General features: G+C 31.0%; 1 protein-coding gene across 2 annotated transcripts; it reads right to left on the reverse strand.

The window, feature by feature from the left end:
• Positions 1-6,326: 6,326 nt before the first annotated feature.
• Positions 6,327-21,151, reverse strand: LOC132737833 (uncharacterized). Of its 2 annotated transcripts, XM_060725189.1 has the most exons (10): positions 21,039-21,145; positions 17,543-17,884; positions 15,588-16,220; positions 14,929-14,956; positions 13,905-14,477; positions 13,377-13,448; positions 12,628-13,020; positions 11,975-12,184; positions 11,568-11,713; positions 6,327-9,417 (listed from the first exon to the last, which is right to left on the reverse strand). In XM_060725189.1, the coding sequence occupies exons 3-10, from the start codon at positions 16,206-16,208 to the stop codon at positions 8,608-8,610; spliced, it is 2,853 nt and encodes a 950-aa protein (XP_060581172.1). In that variant the 5' UTR covers positions 16,209-16,220; positions 17,543-17,884; positions 21,039-21,145; the 3' UTR covers positions 6,327-8,607. The 2 variants fall into 2 exon arrangements, with proteins under 2 accessions (XP_060581172.1, XP_060581171.1); XM_060725188.1 differs by lacking the exon at positions 17,543-17,884 and having other exon boundaries at positions 21,039-21,151.
• Between the last annotated feature and the right edge of the window lie 899 nt (positions 21,152-22,050).

The following is a 22,050-nucleotide window of genomic DNA, read 5'->3' on the forward strand; positions in this document are numbered from 1 at the left end:
CCCCGTCAAATGTGATGTTGAGGAGCATATCTTATTTTATTTATCTCGTCTAAATAAAAGATTATCCCTATGTCAGCTATGAGCAAATCCCATACATGCAGTTGTAAATAGGACTTCTTTGTGCAGGATCTACAATGATAGTACAAAAATAAAAATAAAAATATTGTTCTATGTACGGACGCGATATAAGTCTTCCAACGACATACACTATCAAATCGCAACAGGGGATATACACTATCAAATCGCAACAGGGACGTAACTCTGCAATATTGTCCAAAGCTTACATTGGTATGTATCATTAACCTAATGATCTGTGTTGCACTAAGCGTCCGTACCGTTTCTTCTTTACTGTCATAATAACATGTTTATTAAGTATATTCTTCCATTGGTATTTACTCAGAAACATGATGCTTCTTACATATTCCTCTAGTTCGAATTTTAAAAAGTCTGTAAATGTCAGGGATAAAACCAAGCACTTGATAGTCGTCATAAAGATAACATGTTAGTCAATTTGTGAATACCCTTTTGGTTAAATATTGGCACGGATGTCTTCACAATTGTCCAAGAAAAACAAGTTTCCAAAAGTCGATCATGGTTTCAATAGAGTCTATATCCAGCTATGCTAGGTAGTAATCTGTACTTGTACCTGATTTAAGCGACTGTATGATTTTAATACAAAAACGGCGAGCAATCTCTAGTTTATTAATGTCGTTCTGTATGCATGTTTGCCACAGACCACTCCCGAAATGTACCCCGTAGTTTTATACACCCATCCTGAATTGACTTCTTTGTTGACATGAAGTCGTTACAACTGACACCAAGATGCATATAGTCTTCTACTTTTTCAATTGTCTGAGCACCAATTTTCCACTGACGCAATGATTTTAATGTATTACGTTCATTAGAGACTATGATTCCACATTTGTTTTGGTTGTATTCAACGTGCCATCGTTTCCAATAATCATCACATTTCATAATCGCATACGGCTGCTACGACATTATACTTTAGTAAACCAGCATTACATTTTTTTCAGGAATATGTTTACTTTTTTAGATATCATTCGTGAGAAAGACAACCTAATTATAGTTTTTAATGTGACTTTTGTGTTTCTTCAAATAAATATGTACATTTAACACATTTAAAACTTTAATTTTTTCATATTCTGTATACCTTAGACATTTGTCAAACTACAAATGTCGCAAAACATTTTATATATAAGGTTTATATGTAATATATGCGTTTAATGTTATATCTAGCATAATGCGCTAATGAATGAAGTGTTCAATATATTTCAAATATTTAAAGAAATAACAAAATATGAAAAGAAAGCATGAACGTAGTAAATCATTTGGTTTCTCAACAGAAATCTCACGCATATGATAAGGCAACTATGACAGTGTATAATTTTATTTCTCAAACATATGAAAGAATATGTGTCATTTAACTTAAAATAGATTGACTTCGCTTATATCCAGCTAGTTAATGGCGGTAATTTGTCACAAGTACGTACCTTTTTCAAAAATCAATAAAGTAAACAATTCTTTACACAGCCTTTTGAATTCCAATGAACGAAATAATACAAGAAATTTACATCGTTAAAGATTACGTTTATACAATTCAATTTTATACATACTTTTATTAATATAAAAATATGATGTCAAATGTGAATAAATTATAATGTAAGTGTTCGTTTCAGATATTGTTAAGCCTTTTTACAATATCATGTCATACAATATATGCCTTATATCGGGCTTTTATACACCATTTCCGACATGAAAGTGTAATATGATATTTTTAGAAACCGTTTTTAGTCACTAAACTATCAAACAAAATGTTCAAAAAGAATATTGTTGAAAAAAATAACATTTTTTTTTCGATTCGATTTCGATGCACTGTATTCAATAAAATGATTTTCTGATCTCGTTTTTTTAACATCATAACATCAAAAGTGTAAATTTAGTATATTTAAAGTAAGAATGTAGTCCCCGTTTTCTTACAAGAGTCTTTTGATAACTCATTCCTGTTTGATATACATTTCAAGATGGAGTAATATTCGATTTTCTTAACCTAATTATTGACTATCATTCTAAATCTAAGTTGCCGTCATCCGAATTTTTTTGGATAATTTGTTTGCCAAAGAGACATATAACTTTTTTTGGGGGAAAAAATCTAATGAAATATACATGTACATGTAACATATTCAATGATTAAACTCTTTTTGGACAACAAGCTATATTTTGTTTTTCGTCACTACACAGTGTAGTGTAACAACCTTTTTCAATCACCATAACAAATTCTACATAATTCAACATAATTAGCATATAAATTTCAAAATATATTACCTGTGAACGAGAATAAATGGTCAATTGACTATACAATAATTTGGGTTGCCCTGTAATATAGACTGATATAAAAAAAAACTTACCATGGCTTACTATCTCCTTCAGGGGAAATCAAAGAAATTAATATCGAATTCAACAAAGTTTGAACTGAAAATCACACAAAAATGGTTTCATTCCATATTACAGCAAGTAAAATAATGAAATATGTGAGGGCTATATGATAAAAGACTTATATATTGTCTTTACCAATTCAATGCGTCAGTTGTTTCAAACAAGTGAAAACTATCGGATAACTTAAGTATAAAAACAAAGATCGGCATTCAATGAACGCATGCATTCAAAGACTACTTTGAGTGTAAATGACACTTTGAAAAAGGCGTTTAAAACTTCATTTTATTAAACTTTACTATATTCTAGACATAAGCACAAAAAATTACAAAAGTTTACCATCTTGTTTGAAAATTATTGACAAATTAAGTTCAACTTTTGTATGGGTTTTAAACAAAAACAACAACAGTAGAAAAGTGGATCATTTACACTTGTTATCCTTAAAATGATGGTGGAATTAATATGTTTACATGTATGTGTCATTAATTTGCGCAGCAAAATAATAAAATGAAGATTATGTATAATTGTCTGTACGGTTAACACAAATTCTACATTTCAGTTTCACAAGATAGCCAGAACGCATTTTGTGGACAAGTCTTCATCAGGCCTGACTTAAGGCATCGTAAAAGCATCTAAGATTTTAGGTTTGTTGGGGTTTTTTTTCAAGATTTTTTCGGCTTTATGTCAGGACCAGACTTTTTTCGGAATTTTATTTTGGAAAAAAACCGACAATTTATTTTCTATACTTATTGTAAATCAATAAGAATTTAAATAGCATATATTTTTAGCTGTTTATGTAAGAACTGTAGAACAAAATGTAATTTACTTCCGGTTTGAATGTACGTCAAAGGGACAGTAATTTGTTTAAAATAAATCAAAATTCAATTTATGTCATCTCCCTTTACTTAAATGTACGTAAAAAACAAATATAATTTCAAGAATTCCATAAATATTTTAAATGCAAATAAAAATTCCATATGCGTTGGAATATCTAAATAATGACGACTAGGCTATATTTTTGTATGCGATTCATAAACAACTTTCAATTTTCGATCTACAATGCAACAATTTAGGAAATTTGTTGGTAAATATTTTATTTTCGATAGAAAAGGACACTGCTTCATCACATTTCATTTTCTCACCTATCAATCAACATTGTTTTCAGAGAGATATACATGTTTAAGTATTTTGTCAACTTCCACCAATCTTTATGATTCAATGGAAGCTGTCTGTCTTCATATAGCCCGTCACAAGATTGTTACTTCCGGTATCATGTAATTTTCTAATTTGGCTGTGTTAATGATAATTTTTCAAGAAACAAATCTTTCTTATTTCTTCAACAAAGTGTTGTAATTATATGCAAACTGGTAAAATATTCCCCGAGATTTAAGCATGATGCAATTCTTCCAAATCGTAGTCGCAATTATCTTGAAAGAACGTACGATTTAGTCAAGCATTTTTGCGGAAACTTATTATTAAATTTGCATGAAATTGAGATATTGGAAATTTAGTTGAAACTAAAAACGCATTATTTAAAAAGAATTAAAATCAAATACGTATAACTATTGTTATAATTATTATATGCTCAGTTTTTTCCATAACATACATACATGTTTATTACTAGAGTACTGGAATATCTGACGAGGTTTTTCTTTCAAGGAGTTTGGTTTTTAAGTTAAATTGTGTAAAATATTATAAAAAGTAAGCGCTGATATTAATTAAAGTTTCTCTACGAGTCTTAATCTATTATTTTTTTCAGTTCGGACATCAAGCCGACAGATAGAGTATCACGTAAATTATCATGGATCTCTAATGCAGTTTGAGCACAAGAAAATGTCAGCATAAAAGTTGAATGATATTTTAATGGAAATATTTGTACAATAAAATATCAACACCTTATTTTTTGAAATGTTATTTTATTTTATGCCTGGTGTTTGTACAATAATAATAATAATAATGCTATTTCAGCTATTGTCATGAGTCTTATTCTTGGTTCTACAGAACCATAAAATAGTTTGAACTTAAATTATAATATACATATGTAAGTATTATAGTATAATAACAGCACTCTTTATAGATGTGCGCCATTACTTTTATTCAACCTTCGGTTTCAGAACTACTTCATTAAAAACAATAGCAGACTCTATTTACTTCTTTTAACCCTTTCCCCCATGAGCATATCGTGAAAAATGGCCATTTTAACTGAAAAGCCTCCTCTTACAAGTTCAAACTGCTATGAAACTATGAAAAATGCTTCAATACTAATCAAACTTGGCACAAATGTTGACTGGACCATTGCCTTTGTAACGACATGCTCAGTCTTAAATTTCCTGTTACCATGGCAACGAGGGGACATCTCAAAATTGCCAAAAATCACTATTTTGCCTCGATTTTTTCCATCAAAATTTATTTCAAAGTGCTGCAACTTCTCAATGGATTGAGATAGAGTCAAAGGCTTTTCAGCGTTGGTTACACGTTACTGTATGATCAACCTGGGGTCATTTTAAGCCTCTCACAAGTCCAAAATTTTCTTGGCGATGAGGGGGACTCCGCCCCCCTTCAAACCCCCCAAACAGAAGGGGGCACATCCCCCTTCTGGCAACCCCCTGATGTATTATTTGGATGGGGGACGGCGCCGAAAAAATGGTCACTTTTTTTAACAACATTTCTCAAACGAAAAACAGTGTTTGGGGTCTAAATAGGACATTTTTTCACTGTTTGAGGCCTCAAAAAGGGGGGGGGGGCAAAAAGCCGTCGAAACACGCTTATATAAGGGAAAAGGTTAATTAAAGGTTTACTAGTAGATATATTGTACGGATAAATTTCTTTTCTGTTTAATGTTTCTTACTTTTATACTTCTGATATATACCGGCATGGCTAACCTAACGTTAGTTTAATGTCTCAGGGCATTTGAAAACGGAACAAAAGTCATAAGTCGAGATAGAAATATCATTGGGTTCATACACACGAACTTAGAAATCCACTAAGCCTAAACAGTTGTCCGATCGATTTTTTACCATTTACAAAATAAGTGTTAATAAATGTTTTGATCTTAATGATATGCCATGAAAATATCGTTGTTATCTAATTTCCTAGTAAGAGTTGAAACAGAAAATGGAACGACAATAAAGGACGAGTAAGATATTAAATCTATATAGACGACTATATTTGATTACAAAAGTACAAAATGAAAATGTAAATAACAAAATATCCAATGCATATGTGACAAACGATATTATAGGTAAAATCTCGATCATCATAAATTAACCATTTAAATGTAAATACAACATTGATAAAATATTTCAAATCTTTATAAACAGGCAACAATCATTTCAACGAAGTCTTAAACATTACATTATATTCTATTATCATTGATATGATTATCAAAACTTAATTGTTGAACAGCAAATGTCACAGCAATATTAATGTTTTGCTAATAATAAATTTCATTTTATATCAATCGATAAATCATTACTGTTATTCTCATCTCACCCGGTTGCATATCACCGAATTAGCTTTTGGACCTCTCACGGTATTGCATTAAGTGAAACTTAAAAAACATTTTCTATGCACGATACCAGGACCACATTCATCATACTCGTGTTTTGAAATCCACATCCAAATGTCGTCAAAGAAGAGAGAATTGATCTTCCGATCCAGACGGAGTACTTCCGCTCTGGTGGTGCAATGACCATCACCTTCATTGCGCTTGGAACCAAATAATCGAGCTCGCTTTTCATTCTGTTTGCGATGTCAGTTAACATAATTGTTCCACCTGACAACACAACATTTGTAAATAAGTACTTCTGTATGTCTATATCAGATTTCAATACAGAATTATAAAGAAGTTCGTGAGCACCGACGTTTTCCATTTCAGTGAAGGAAGGGTGGAATAATATTTCAACACATCGGAAACTTTCATTTCCTATAGTAATAACCTGTCCGTCTGGAAGCTTATAATTTTTTCAACGGTTCACTATCTAGCAGCCGAATCACGGATGATTAAGTTCAATTCTTAAACATATAAAATAGTTTAACTTGAAAGAAAATAAAACTGAAGGAATGAAGTAAAAAATGGCGTTTTTTCCTCTTTTTTTCCTAAATGATTTTTTCAGTAGTTTGGTACTGCATGCTAGTGAAAATAAAAATAAAAACCTTTTGGCCTGACTCATATACATTGTATTTATCTTCCAATGAAATGTCAAATAAACTTCTTGTTTATCTAATGAGGCACACATGACAGGTATTAATAAAGAAGAATTATTGATTATAAGGTCAAGATCATTTAATAGGCAGTAGACAGTAAACATTTTATTTTATTCCAATACACTTTAATGTCCGAAAGGAAGGACACAAAACATGCAAAATAACGAAAACTGTATGACATGAACATAACAACTATATACACTATTTACAATCTTCAAATATCTGGGAAAGATCAAGTATGATTGATAAAGAAATTATCAGCCAAAATTTTTTATAAGGTGTTACATAATTAATATTTTCATATCACAATAAGCACTAAACTTAAAGGTTTCTTTACCAGGTATCAAAACCTTAAACTTTACACACAACACTATGTCTCTTAAGATAAACTTAAAATTAAACTGATATGAATTTCAAACTGAATAAGAATACGTGTATTAACTTTTAGTAATAACAGTCTTAATAATACCTTCAAAAATGAATGTATACATTTAGTTAACTTGATAACAAAGTAAAAGTATTCACATTTCAAATCAATTCTGTATATTAATAACATAAAACATGAAACATATTTATAGCAACAATACATAAAATACAATGGTATATTGGGTTGTCATGAAAGAAAGTGTTCTCATTAACTATCTTTTTCTACGAGTAAATTAATCCCCATAACAATAACTTGGTTTTGATTTACAAAACAAACACACATATATAATGGAACATTCACGCAAAATTGTAATGATTAATTAACGTACTTACATAAATAATATTGACATATTTTTATACACATATTCTAAATATTTCAGATCCCTTCACATCAATTTTGGATATCGTAATTGAAATAAAACTTTATAAGTATACAAGAATTGGTGTTAAAGCATCGAATTAATTCGGTATCCAAAATCTGATTTCTTCAGTATTGGTCATCTCTTTACTATTATATTCCTAAAGTAGTTTTTACTTAAATTTTGACATTCACCTGAACTTTACATTACTATTTATAAATAATTTACAGAAAATAATTTACTTTTGTATGAAAAATGAAAACTTGTATAACTTGTAGCCTTCTACACGACCGAACAAAAATAAATTCTGTATCAACTATCAATAAGGACTAAATGTACACACAAATCCCCACTATTATATAAGTGCAGTAAATCAACAGACGAAGCAAACTGAATTGTTGTCATGAGATTGACTGAAATAACAATTATCAAAGGAATTTCTATAAAGAATCATCTTCACACCATTGATATGTATATGTTCATATGATCTTTTTTGTGGAACAATATTACAAATCAATAGGTAGTTAAATATTCGAAAATAAATGTTATTAACTAAATTAAGAAAATGACTGAACCTCATTTTTATTAAAAAAAATCTTTTTTCATACTCTATGGTAAGGTGTTTTTCTATAAATATTATAGACAAACCTGCTAATAAATATACATGCTAGAATATTCTCATTATAGTATTTTGTCTTATATTGTATGTAGATTTTCATGTCCATTTTGCCCATTTCTAGTAAAAATAACAGTCAGTATAGGTCTGTAAAACAAGCATACATGGACCTAAATAAAAAATGAGTGCATTAATAGATATAAATATAACGGAAATCAGTTTGGCATCAATGAATACACGTGATATTTAAGGCAACACAATATTTGAAAATTCTACACAATTTTATGCAACTTTTACTGTTCAGTTACAGCAGCTTTTACTATTCATGTTTATTTTATTTTAAAAATAAGCTACACATTCTTCAAAGCATAGTCATGTTCATTGTCCATTTGATAAGGAAATCTCAATTTTGTAAATGCTTTTGGAACCGCGGTATATATCATGTCATACTGAAACTCGTACCTGCAATGTTTAAAGTCACTCTCAATGTTTAACATGCTTTGTCTGTCGTCAGCATTTATCATACAGTCATTATCAGGCACATTTTATTTACAAATCGTAACGAGATTCCTTTATGCAAGATTTGATGAATTCGTACCTACTCCACCATTTACCTATCGTGCCTACATAGCTTAAAGCACGTTTAACTCGTTCTGTCATAGAAACACAATAAGGCGAACTATATTTCTTGACGCTTATAAAATCTTTGTTTAAATCAATAGTGTAATGCTTTTCTCGAACAATAAAATCATAATCATCATAAGCAACCTTTTCAATTTGAAACTTTCGTCCAATTCCGCCATCTAATGATTCAACATTAACAAGAATTCCATCAGTCTTGTAATAGATAACATCACCTTCCTGTAGCTCGTCTGCAAGATGAATCTCCATTTCTTTCATTCTCATAGAACGTGAACTGGGCTTTATCAACGACGAGTAATCTGCCTTATTTGTAATTGGCTTTACTTTTGCCCAATAACAGAGATGTTCAGATCTGTTGCTAGTGCTCCATTTCTTTTCCCCTATTCTCTTATTAGCCCGACTTATTGCCTCCTCCGTAGAAAATATACCACCATTGTAGTCTACACGATACAAACTGTCGCGCTTAAGATCTACAGCAATCTGCTCTCTAACTATTTTACGTGTTGTAAAAGTAAAAATACTTGGAAGACGATAATGAATACATTTGATAGAGCCTCTTCTGGTATCATTGTCATCGACCTGAACATCTGTTACGAGAACCTGATGTTCAAATAAAATGTATGATATTGATACTACGTCACCTGCATTTAACTCCTTCAAAGAGTTAATTGGATACTTCCCCTTTGAAATGATTGTAGCAATGTCTTGTCTAGGAACCTATAATTGAAGTTAACGAACACAGATATACAGCTTATGTTTATATAATGATATACGTGTTAGATATGCCTTGATTTCCACCATTATACATTTTAAAAATAATTCATTTCTAAGCGTTCTCACTTTAAAGGTGCATGTTAGGGTAACATGTAGACATATAGTAGATTAAAAACTACATAACTTAATAAATTCAAACTTTGAATGATCATAAATTTGATATTCAATATATTTTAAGATAAAATAGAAATGTATCCATAGGACGCATGTGTCCCCACTTTCAACTGTCTACTGTGATTCAGCAGGACAGTATGACAGAGGGACCGGTAAAAGATTTTATTTGCTGACCAAGAGTCCTGTAACGTTTCATGACTCTTTGTTTAATGCAAGACATAAGTGGAAAATTGCAAATATTTTATTTAGTCAAGGACAATATCTCTTCAAAAACTGCATTAATTAACAAGCAACTCCAACGTGAATAACTTCACATGCTAACCGACAGTTATGTTATGTTTCATGACTTAAGGTCGAATACTTATGGGGCCGCGTGAGACACAAGATGAAAATTCAAAAATATATACTTAGTCAAGGGCAATAACTCAATAACAAAACTGAATAAATTCACACACAAAACCAAGTTGTACAACTTAACATGCACGCCAACATTCCTGTATAGTTTGATGATTCTAACTCAATCATGTTACACATGACACAACATTTTGGAACATATTTACTAAGTCATGATAATTTACTCAACAAATTCTGATTAAACATACATGTATAAGCAGATGAAAAACACCAGGTGCACAACTTCACATGATGAACAACATTTCTGGTAAGGTTCATGACTGTAGTAAATTATTTTTTGCACAACGCACAACACAAGTCAGAAAATGCAAAGTATCGGTAAGTAAAAGGCAATAACTCTACCAATACTGAAAAAATGCATGAGTAAACCTAAAGGTTGTGCACAACTACACTTGCTGACTAACATTTCAGTAAAGTTTCATGACAGGTCAAATAATGTTTGAGCTACGTACGAAACAACTTGAAAAAATGCAATTTTTAACTAGGACGAGGGCAATAATGAATAAATCCACACGCAAAAACCCTAGGTGCACAACTTTACAAGCTGATCATGACTTTCAGTCGTATTCTTTTTGGGGAACGCATGACACAAATTGAAAATGCAATCTTTTTAATAAGTCAAGAGCAATATGACTCGTAGCAAATACTGAATAAATCGAAAAACGAAACCCCAGGTGCAAAGCTTCTCATGCTGATCAACATTCATGTACATTTATTTGCTAAAGCAATTTAAAAGTGACATAACATGAGAACGCACACACGAACGGACGGACATGAGTAAATCTAAATACCCCCACCCCTATAGTAGGGATACAAAAATGTGGTACGACGACCACGTTTACTTTGTTTTAAAAAGTTTAGAAATCAAATTTCTATTTAATCATTGTTTCCGTTTTCAGTTCAAGTACGGAGACTGAACACACAATTAAATTGTTACAACTTTAAGTAAAGAAGAAAAAACGGCTCATTACCAATTTTTGAATGTATGCATAATAACTTGTCGTCAGCTACATATAATGTAGAAAAAAGAGCTGACCATGATTGTCAATTATTTGCCTATGAATAATGGCTAGATTTTCAAATTCAAGGGCTGATAACTAGAATTGAGCTTGTACACCCCACATTTATTTTCGATTATCTGTTTCTGTATTTATATTCTAAAATTTCGCAAAGTTTAAATTAATTCTTATACGTAGTATTCAGTCTTCCATATGTCTACGCCTTTAAAAAATAACTAGTATTCTGCATGTATTTTGCATGTACCAATGCAATAGAAAATAATCAATACTTATTTAAAGTAAGATAAATGCGGAAGCATTGCGATGGTCGTATAACAGAATAGGAGCCAGACAAATTGCATAAATATGTTTTCAATACTTACCCGTACATACAATTTTTCATAAAAACAATGAAATGTTGCAAGACGTAAATTTTAATATATTTATAAAGACAACACATGACTTGAATTGTAGGTGGTCGTTTTCTATTTAAAAATGTAACATGTGTTTTGCATATACTAATTTTAAATATACTATAACTCTCTTTATAAGTCATTATTTTCATACCTCATCATCAGCGCTACATCCCGTGGCTCCGTCTGTTACCTTGTCAGCTTGAATGTGCTCGTACAAATTTGGCATTTCATCTTTCATTTCCATTGCATTTTCACTATTTTTGGGTTTACATGAATTTGACCCGTCGTCTTTCTCCTCTGCAAAAATAATATTTAAATGATTTTAAAATAAACCTTAGATAGCACTTTTCCAATACTCGAAACTACACGTTTAAACAACTGTTTAAAAATGTGTCCAGTGTTTTATATTATACCATGTAATATACAGGTAAAAGGCACATTTTAAGCATTTATTAGGATTTTACAAACTACAAAACATGGTAAATGCATATTTATATACACATGTTTTAATATCAAATAGGGTCTCTCACGGGTACAAATAAAAAGCATAAATCCCACCTAAAAGTAAATGTTTGTTAGTTCCTATATCAGCGCTTAACTGAATGTTGTATGTGTCATTTAACTCTCTCGAAAGGACATCGGCTAGTTTATTTACATCAGCTGTGCTTTTGACCGCATTTGCATCGAAACATCTGTAGACCTCATTTAAACTGGACACTGTGGCACATGATACTTTGATAGGAACGTAACATCCCTGTGTTTTAACTTCTAGAAACGATAAAAAACCAAACTTTGCATCAAAATCAAGGAAGAAAACAGTATCATAAGATATAACATATAAGTGAGTCAAATATGTACAAGAAATAATAATGCAATTAATAATAATAATAATAATAAGTAATAAATGCTTCTAAATGACAATCCTTTATTTAGCAATTTTTAAGTCGAAGTTTATTTATATTGATTGCTATACTCGTTTTCATCTCTAGGAAAATAGATATATTGCAAAATTCTTTTACTCTACATTACATTTGATCTGCCATTTCAATTGCGGAAAAACAAAGCTTTTATATTCTTTTACAAATCAAGATAGATAACTAATCGTTTACTTACGTCTGGGGATGTATTTGTTCAATGACAACGGTAATGAATTTGGAGTTAAAGGATGGAATGCTACCAAATGTAAGAATGTATACAATGTCAAGCTTTACCTGATATTTCTTGTAGTGCTACGATGCTTGTTGGCGAAACAGTTGCAAGTATAATAAACTCATCACTCAAATAAAAACTCAGACTCTGAGCCAAATCAAACATCTGTTCTTTTAAAGTGTTGCTTTCAAAATAGTCTAGCAGACTTAAAATGCCGCAATATGAGGTACATGTAAAAGTAAGTAGAATGCAGCTTCTTTCACTCGACAAAAGTGTTGCCCCATCAATGTTACGAATGTGGTCCAAAATTTTGTCAACAGCATCAGTGATTTCTTCATCTTCGTTTGAATAATTTGTCAATTCCAGGGCCTTTGATATAGTACAATTGACAATTTCTTCTGCTTTTACTGACATTTCTTTCGATGAACCCTTGATGTGCATCTTAAAAACGATTGCTGAAACAGTAAATAAATTGTAGCGGATCCTTAGAAACATTCTGAACCTTTTCGGAGTGTACACATATTTTGTATAAACACATTGGATCCTCTGATCGACTTAAAAAATACATGTATTAGAAATTGCCATTTGCTTATTGCAAAAATCATTCTTGTAACATAATGATGAGTATGAAATAACAGTAATAAATGTTATTATTTTAGATTATTTGCTCAAGTGTCACATTGCCTGTAGAATATATCGTAGTGTTTTCTACCATTTGGTTATTAAAAACAATTTTACGTCTTTTTAAAATATTTCTATAAATACAGATTAAAATACGATTATGAAGTATTGTATAATTAATTTGCCTTACTTTTCTCCTCTCCAAATGGTATTCCCTCTTCTCTCATTTGCTTCAATGACTCTTTCAGTTTATCTACATTTTCTACCAAAAATAAAATTTCATTTTTCATAACTAAAATTATACAAAGTTTGCAGTAGGTGAAATTTCTGCATAACAGGACAAGTTATACGCAATATCTGTGGGTAGTAAATTCGCTTCGCGAGGATGAATCACATTATTTGTACGTGCAATTTTATAACAGTTAACAGAAATCTGGAGGCGTTCTGCTCAAATGGTTATTTTCAAGCATTAATAGTATTTTACTGAAGAAGGAACTATAAACAAGCATTTCTGTTTCCATTTTAAGATTGTTTATTTTACCGGTATTTCAGAAGACTTCTAAAAAGACCATTTACATACAGGGGAATCATTGCGTATATCTTTTATGTATAATCATAATATTTTAAGCATGATGCACAAGAAAATGTAAAGCTTCGTCCAAACTTATCCTTCTATCTGTTAGATTTTGATTGGCAACTATTTCAATAAATATTTTACCTTTGTATTCATCTGATAATGTTTTCAATCCCCTTACGTTTTCCACTATTTCTTTTAAACATTCGCCTGTTTCTTCAAGATCTTCATTCTCGCTTATATGATTAACTTTCTCTGTTAGACGTGATTGGATTTCCGTCGTTTGTTTAGCTGCTAGCGAAGTTAGGTTCATGACCAAAGCAGTCCATTGTCTGATAAAAGTCTTATTCGATGTAAATGCGACCTCTGTATAGCGCCTTCTCCAGCAAATAAGTTCTTTTACAGCACTAACTTCACTCTCGTCCAGTTCGCTTGGGAATAAATGTATTATTAGAGTTCCTAAATGTAAGATATCCAAATTATCCACTTGAATACTCCCATTTCTTACCCCGTGAGACAGTAGATCTTCTAAATTTCTATGAAATTCATTCTCAAGAAAATTTCTTGTTTGTTTGAGCATATTCCATATTTCTTTGTCCTGGTATGTTCTCGTTTCTCGTTGCCATATACCGACAAGTACCATTCTGCCGCCTTCTACAAGCAGACTGAAGTATTTTCTATGGTCTTGTTGAACATACTGAAGTTTGTCGTATAATTCTAAAAAATGAAGAAAAGATAAACTGCTAATATTATATCGACATTCTATCATGTCTTGATTAAGCTATTTAAAGTAACAAAGAAATGATGCGCCTTTATACAGGAATATAACGGTTAATTGGGGGAACATGTAAGTTTTACACAAATCCAATTTATCGTTAAGTAGATTCTTTGAGTCTCTCTCTCTCTTTTTTTTTACCGGGTTTCAAGTTGCACCAATACTGCAAATGTCATTTGGCAACTTTCCAGCAATGTTGGTGGGGGGAGGAAGAGATGCAATTTGCATGAAGTCTATGATCATAACCACTCGGCTAAACAAATTTTTTAATCATTTATTAACTATTGTTAAGACCGTGATTTTTATGAGAGGTCATTAAATGAAATAGAAAGCCACTGAGAAGAGTACATCAAATACGGTGTTGAAATTGATATTGATATATTGAAAATATACCTTTAGTCTTTTTTGCCATATCCGCTACCTACAACATATGAAAAGCAGTTGTTTATTACAGACTCAATGTTTAAGACATTATTAAAAATGAACAACGCATAAGTCCGGCTGTGAAAAAAGATATACTTTATAATAACAATTACAATGTCAGAAACATTTACAAATATCTGGTAAAAAAGTGATCCATCGGAAGCATTAAAAACAGGAAAATTTCATGAAAATAACCGACTCGGCTTGATTGAGTCTGACATGATAGATAATGTTATCTTTAATTCTACTGGTTATGTTGGTGAGTTGATCGCGCATGGTAAATCTAGCTATTTACTTTTTACAATATTCGATATTTTGTTGATCGTTTAAATTATTTTCTAGTAAAAGGTGAAAAATGACAAAGGTCAAGAAAAAGAATAATGCCATTCAAAAATATATGTTATATATTGTTTCTGTAGGCTTATGTCATGGAGTCAACGGTGGCCTATGCGGAAAATTGACAACATCTTGAAAATTGTATAAGAACTTGACAATTTAAAACAACAAATAACACATTTTAAAGTATTTGAATCAATAAGATTTTATATTTGTGGAAGTGTATCTATGAACAAATGACTAAATGGGTTGGGAAGAAATCATAATTAAAAGTTTTCACAAACAGTACTTGCCTGTTCTTGTAGTATGTTTATTTCAGCATACCACATTTGTACAGTTTCTAAAGCTTTTTGGGCGTCTACCGTTGTTTGCAGTGATCGTGTTGTATACGTAGAGAATTTTGTTTCATATGAAGCTTTCTCTTTTAAATCAACAGCCTCAACAATTCTTAATAGCAAGCTTTCTGTCTGTTGCCAAAGATCTGTGAATTCCGTGTTTGACAGTTGTGCTTTTACATGGTGTCCAACTATTTCGTTTCTTATTCTCTTCAGCCTTAGCAAATCTGCGCCGATCGAGAAGTCGTCTGAAGCTGGAGGGAAAGTGCCCCAACCGTTAATGGGCGCCTTAATTTTATCTTCAAAGATGTTACTTAGCAGCGTTATCAGCAACGTCAAGTCAAATTCACGGGGATTTGGATAAGGTAATGTCAAAATTCTATACTGACGAGGTTTTAATATGTTTCGTCTTTTCATGTAGTCGAGCTTTTCTCTTACACCCGGTTCAGAAAAAAAGGCAGAAACTTTTTCTTCAGGTTTTAGATGAAAGAACAAAAGGAGCATCACTTCAGTTCCAAGGTCAATCACCATGGAAATAAGGCGCAGATAGTTTGATGAGTTCTCTAAATTGTCAGGCATTATAGCCGTTTCCTGTGTCACAAAAATGTAAAGGAGATATTGGATTACTATCAGCAGGTACATTAAATACCTGAAACAATTTAAATCGCTGTATACAAAATTAAATCAAATGCTATGGAACAAAATTCGCTTTACTTTAGTACATTAGAGAGAAGTTTTACTTCTAAAGGAGTAAAAATTTAACATGTTTGTATATAGATGTATACCAATTCAATTATCTGATTTTAATGTGACTTGATGAAAGATATACTAAAATAAAAAGTCTGTTCTAAACCTGAGTATCATACGATTTGAAACAACATGTTCGTATACACTGGTTCTTGTAAGTGAACATACCCCTATGAATAACCTTTCATTGGTGTTAAAGTAGACAAACTTTCATATACTTTGCACAATGTAGACTATTTATTCAATAAGGATATATATTTTTGTGATCAATAATCCCAAGAGCACACATTCAAAAATATATAAAGATATAGAAAGATTATATCGTGTACAGTATACAGTATTTCTGAGTACAGTAAACTTATTGGGACATTCAAAATATGTGCCATATATCCGGAGTTCCTTGTAAGCATATAGGGAATTAGTTTTTTGTATCAGGAGTTTTTATAGCGAACAGTTTACATATAACGAACCCATTGTTAACCATCGTCAGTCATTTTGAAGAGCATTTGATTAAGAAAAAAGAGTCATATATTTCTTTTTAGACACAATATCCGAGAGCATACTTTTGGAATTTGAACATCCTTTGCTATTTCATTTTTAGTTTTTCTACCTTTCTCAATTTCTCATAAAATATCATATTTTGTTTTTTAACTTTACTCGAGCAAATCTATTAAAGAAATGAAATAATAGAATAAAAGGAAAAACCGTTTTATCCTCATGCTAAAATATCCTAAATTGAAAACTGTTATGTACTGATATACAAATTCATTTTCAAATATGTATTGAAGTACAGACATTAATAAACGGTACATTCGGCCAGGTTAAATTCGTGCCAATGAAAATAAGATTTGAAATGCAGGATCTATTGGCGGAGAATTCGTTATAAAAAAGTAATTATCTGTACTTTTTACTAAAATTGGACTAAGAAATGAGTTCCTTATAAGCAATAATTCCTTATAACCGTGTTCGCTATAACTGTATTTTTATATCAAATAAAGTAGGGCAAAATTCGGGCCAAAATTAATAGTTCCTTATAACAGGAAGTTCGCTATAACCGTGATCGCTATAAGTGAAGTTTACTGTAATACTAAAAAAATTACTTTGCATTCCACTTATTCCTGGATTAGTCCATTTCATTGTTAACAAAACTGTAAAATGTATCTCACCTAGTTTGGTTTATCTTAAAAATCGTTCAACACGACATTACAGTTGAATTTGTGGTATTTTAGTTCTTTCACTTTAGCTATTTTTACTTGGGTGGTTTCAGTATTCTTTTCTTGAATACCGTATAATCACCCTTAGGTTATGTTGCCCTTATGTTTGACATCTTATCTGTTATATGCAGGCTTCATAAGCTCTGATGCCCTTTCAAAATTCCATTCTGTTTAAGTTCCGCTTATTGTTTTCTTGTTTAGGGCACAGGCATTTTTTTCACTTAGGGGCTATGTCATACGCCGCTTTTCGTGGAATGGCACTAACGTGTTACATTGAAGGCTCCATGATCACCGCTATATGATGTTTATATTTCATTAATATACCCTTACATGTTTAAATGTTGATTTCTACTTGCCAGTGAAAGGGGACATGGGCTTGCAATTACCACAATAATCCATGACCAGAGTCAATCAAACAAAAAGTTAATTCGGTTCCATCGGCTTTTAACGCAAATATTTTTATTGTTAGTTTATTTATATGCCATATAAAATTAATGTATACAGAGTATAGTCTGGTTTTATTGACGTGTAAATTATGAATACATTATAGCACTCATTTAAATATTGGATCCAACTTCGGTTCTGTATAGTTTACGAGAATAAATATTGAGTATATAGCTAATGTTTTGAAAGGCAACACAATCTTAATGCATATGTCACTGTTGTTTTAGACCTACTCTTTTGTTATTTTTGCAATTTTTGTCTCGGTTTGTATTGTGTTTACGGCATTGAAATGACATGCATTTATTGTACTTTGAATGAATTTTAAATATTAATTCTTAAACCATGTTATTTAAAAAGAGTATAGACGTTACCAAAAAAATTCAAAACACATTAAAACAAAACGAACAAGATAAAATAATCACAGCTTCGATAATGTTGAGAATATAAATATGGACATTTGCGGTCTCGATCTTTTAACCATATGGCACTATAACGCTCAGTATAATAATTTCATAGACACAAATTAACTTAATCACATCTCACGAAAGTTATTGAAAGTCGTCGAAGAAATATATATTGTGTGCAGTTCCGTATAATCAGGTTTATAAAATAAAACAATTTAAGGGTATAAATGTTTACATTACAATCAAGAATATAATATGTTTTCATAAGTTTTCCAGCATTATCACTTTAAACGCGCTTCCCCACAACTTTTTGTAAATAACACGTGCATATAAGTGGTGTCCCTTTGTTTTGAGTTTACTAATGAGATAATACCTCCATCAAACAAACAACAATAAGTAATAGAAAGAGCATCGAAACACGAGGCTATCTGATTTATACGAGGGGGCGTAGCCCCCGAGTATTAATCAGATTGCCGAGTGTTTTGATGTACTTTCTCTTTTATATCATAGTCAAACATAAAAACTCGTTTCCTGTTGTCATGAAAAGTTACCAATGAACGAGCATCTAAATATGAGATTTCTATCGCTTTCCCTTTCTCTGCCGTCACAATAAGTAAACCAAAAATGAGCCAATTAATGGACATGCTCTGGAGTACGGGTAACTAATACCTGCTCTCCAGTTAACGCACGTGCATGTATATGTAAACGATTTATCTCGGACAAATTTTCAACAGAAAGGTCCCCAAACTATAATACAATGATAATTTTTATGATCTGTTACAATTCATCTGAACTTTAAAAAAAAGTCTGTGTTTTGTATGCATTTTCAACTTTCTGGTAATGGAGAGTTACATCAGAATGCTGTCTTCTTATATATAAATTGCTTATAGGTAAAGTTAAAAACATTTGTCAAATTCGTATGCCTTAATCTTGTCTCTCAGGTATAGGTGAACAAATAAATACAGAAACCTAATTGTTATTTAAGTTTCAGTTTCAAGTTCATTTATTGGCAATTAGCAATACATTTGCCTTTTGCCATTTACAAACAAAAAACTTATGGCAACGACTATTATATAGAACAGTACACCAGCGACTTAATAATGTGAAATTCGTGGTCACTATTATTGCACGATTGTGTCTCCGCCAAAACGTGAAATATTGTTTCCCAGGAAGTTTCTAGGAATACAGTTTTACTAAGATATATTCAAACATAGAATGAGTTTTTATTCAATGACGTTTTCTACCTTCGGGAAAATTCATTTTGCTGTTGTAATCCTTATAACAGTATGCAGTTGACACTTTGTCTTTTTTAAATCATTATCACAATTTACAAAAGATTGATAATTATTATGCAAGTAAATGAAAAATAATAATTCCTCCCAGTATTGTCTTTGTTAAACTTGATTTATATGTACTTCTTATGCGTTAAAGGTTATATCTAGCATAACGCGTAAATGAATGAAGTGTTCATTATATTTTAAATACTTTAAGAAATAGCTAAATATGAAAAAAAAACATGAACGGTGTATCATTTGAAATGGCTGTATGAACAGAAATTTCACGCATATGACAAGGCAACTATGACAGTGTATGTTTTTTTCTCAAATATATGAAAACATATGCGTCATTTTACATAAAAAAGATTGACTTTGCTAATAGCCAGCCAGTAAATAGCGGTAAAGTGTAACAAGTACGTCACCTTTTTAAAAAATCAGTAAAGCTTAGGCGAATCAATGAACAATATTTTACACAGACTTTTAAATTCCCAGTTACCAAATAATACAAATTTTGACATCTTTAAAGATTACGTTTATACAATCCAATTTTATCAATACTTTTATTAATATAAAAATATGATGTCAAACTTGAAAAAATTATTGCTCAATTATTCGTTTCAGACATTGTTTAGCCTATTTACAATATCATGTCATAAAATATATACCTTATATGAGGTATTTAAACATCATTTCCGACATCAAAATGTTATATGATTTTTTTAGAAAATGTGTTAAGTTATCAAACGATCAAACAAAATGTTCAAAAAGAATATTATTGTTAAAAATAACAAATTTGTCAATCTGCAAAGATGCACCGATTTCAATAATCATTTTCTGATCTTGTATTTTAACATTATAACATCAAATGTGTAAATATAGAATTTAAAAAGTGAAAATGTAGTCCGCGTCTTACAAGAGTCTTACTTGATAACTAATTCCTGTTTGATGTAGATTTCATGATAACATTTGATTATCTTAACATAATTATTGACTATCTTTCTAAATCTAAGCTGCTTTCATCCGAAATTTTGTTTGACAATTTTTGTCAAAGAGACATATTACATTTTTTGGGTGGAGGGGGGGGGAGTCTAATGAAATATGCATGCAACATATTCAATGATTAAACTCTTTTTGGACAACATGTTATATTTTGTTTTTATTCGCTACACAATGTGGTAAAACACCTTTTTATTAATCACCATAATAAATTCGACATAATTCAACATAATAAGCATATGAATCCAGTGACCAAAAATAAATGGTCAGCTGTTTACTATGAAAAATAATTTGGGTTGCTCTGAAAAATAGACTTAAAAAGCTTACCCTAGTTAACTATTTCCTTTAGGGGAAATAAAAGAAATTGACATTGAATTCAACAATATTTGAACCACCGGAAATCACAAACAAAATATGGTTTTATTCCTTGTTACATCAAGTCAAGAATTGAAATGTGTGAAGACTGTATATTTAAAGACTTATATATTGTCTTTTTAAATTAATGTGTCAATGTGTTTTTAAACAAATGAATTCCCTAGGATAATTTAAGAATAAAAACAAAGATCAATATGGGCGAATAAAGAAGAGCGGCATTCAATGAACGCATGCATTCAACGACTACTTTGTTTGAATTTAGATCTTTAGGTGGCAATAAGAATGAACATGCAATAGTCAAGATGTTTATCAATTATCTAATATGTAATCACAGTTCACAATTGTTGAAGTATATATACATGGCGTTTTGATCAGGTCATCACATTGACTTATGTCGATAAGGTGCATGTCTTCACCAGCCCCCCCCCCCCCCCAGCTTTATCAGATACCTCATCAATACATATTGTAATAAAGATAATGGAATTTTTTACCTCTTACCAGTTTGAAGTTATTTAAAAGATAAACTTTGAATCGAATACATTTTTGGATTTTAAAGTCTCTTCTACATTTGACTAAAATATTTGGGACTATTTTCTTAAATATATGACTCTTGGCATATAATACCGCGCGGCATGATCTCGCGAGGATCTTGACAGGTTTTTGTTTCATTTGAAATGTAAAGAAAGAAACGCATATATAAATTGCAAACATGATCAATAGAATACCAAACAATTGTCTCATATTATACAATTTATCAGGCTTGGCACGAAATAAGAAGGGCCTGATATTTTTTGTAATATCAGACACTAGCATGGTATCCTTTATTTTCATATCATGTATATTTCTTGGTATAAATTTCTTAAGTATAAGTTTTATAACGCCTTGATGTATTTCTGTTATATAAATGGTCCGCAGTTCAAGTTTCATTTTACTTAAATAAACCAATTATTATTTATTGTCTGAG

This window comes from Ruditapes philippinarum, unplaced genomic scaffold (genome assembly GCF_026571515.1).
Source record: "Ruditapes philippinarum isolate M1 unplaced genomic scaffold, ASM2657151v2 ctg125_1_1_1_1, whole genome shotgun sequence".
Lineage (NCBI taxonomy): Eukaryota > Metazoa > Mollusca > Bivalvia > Venerida > Veneridae > Ruditapes > Ruditapes philippinarum.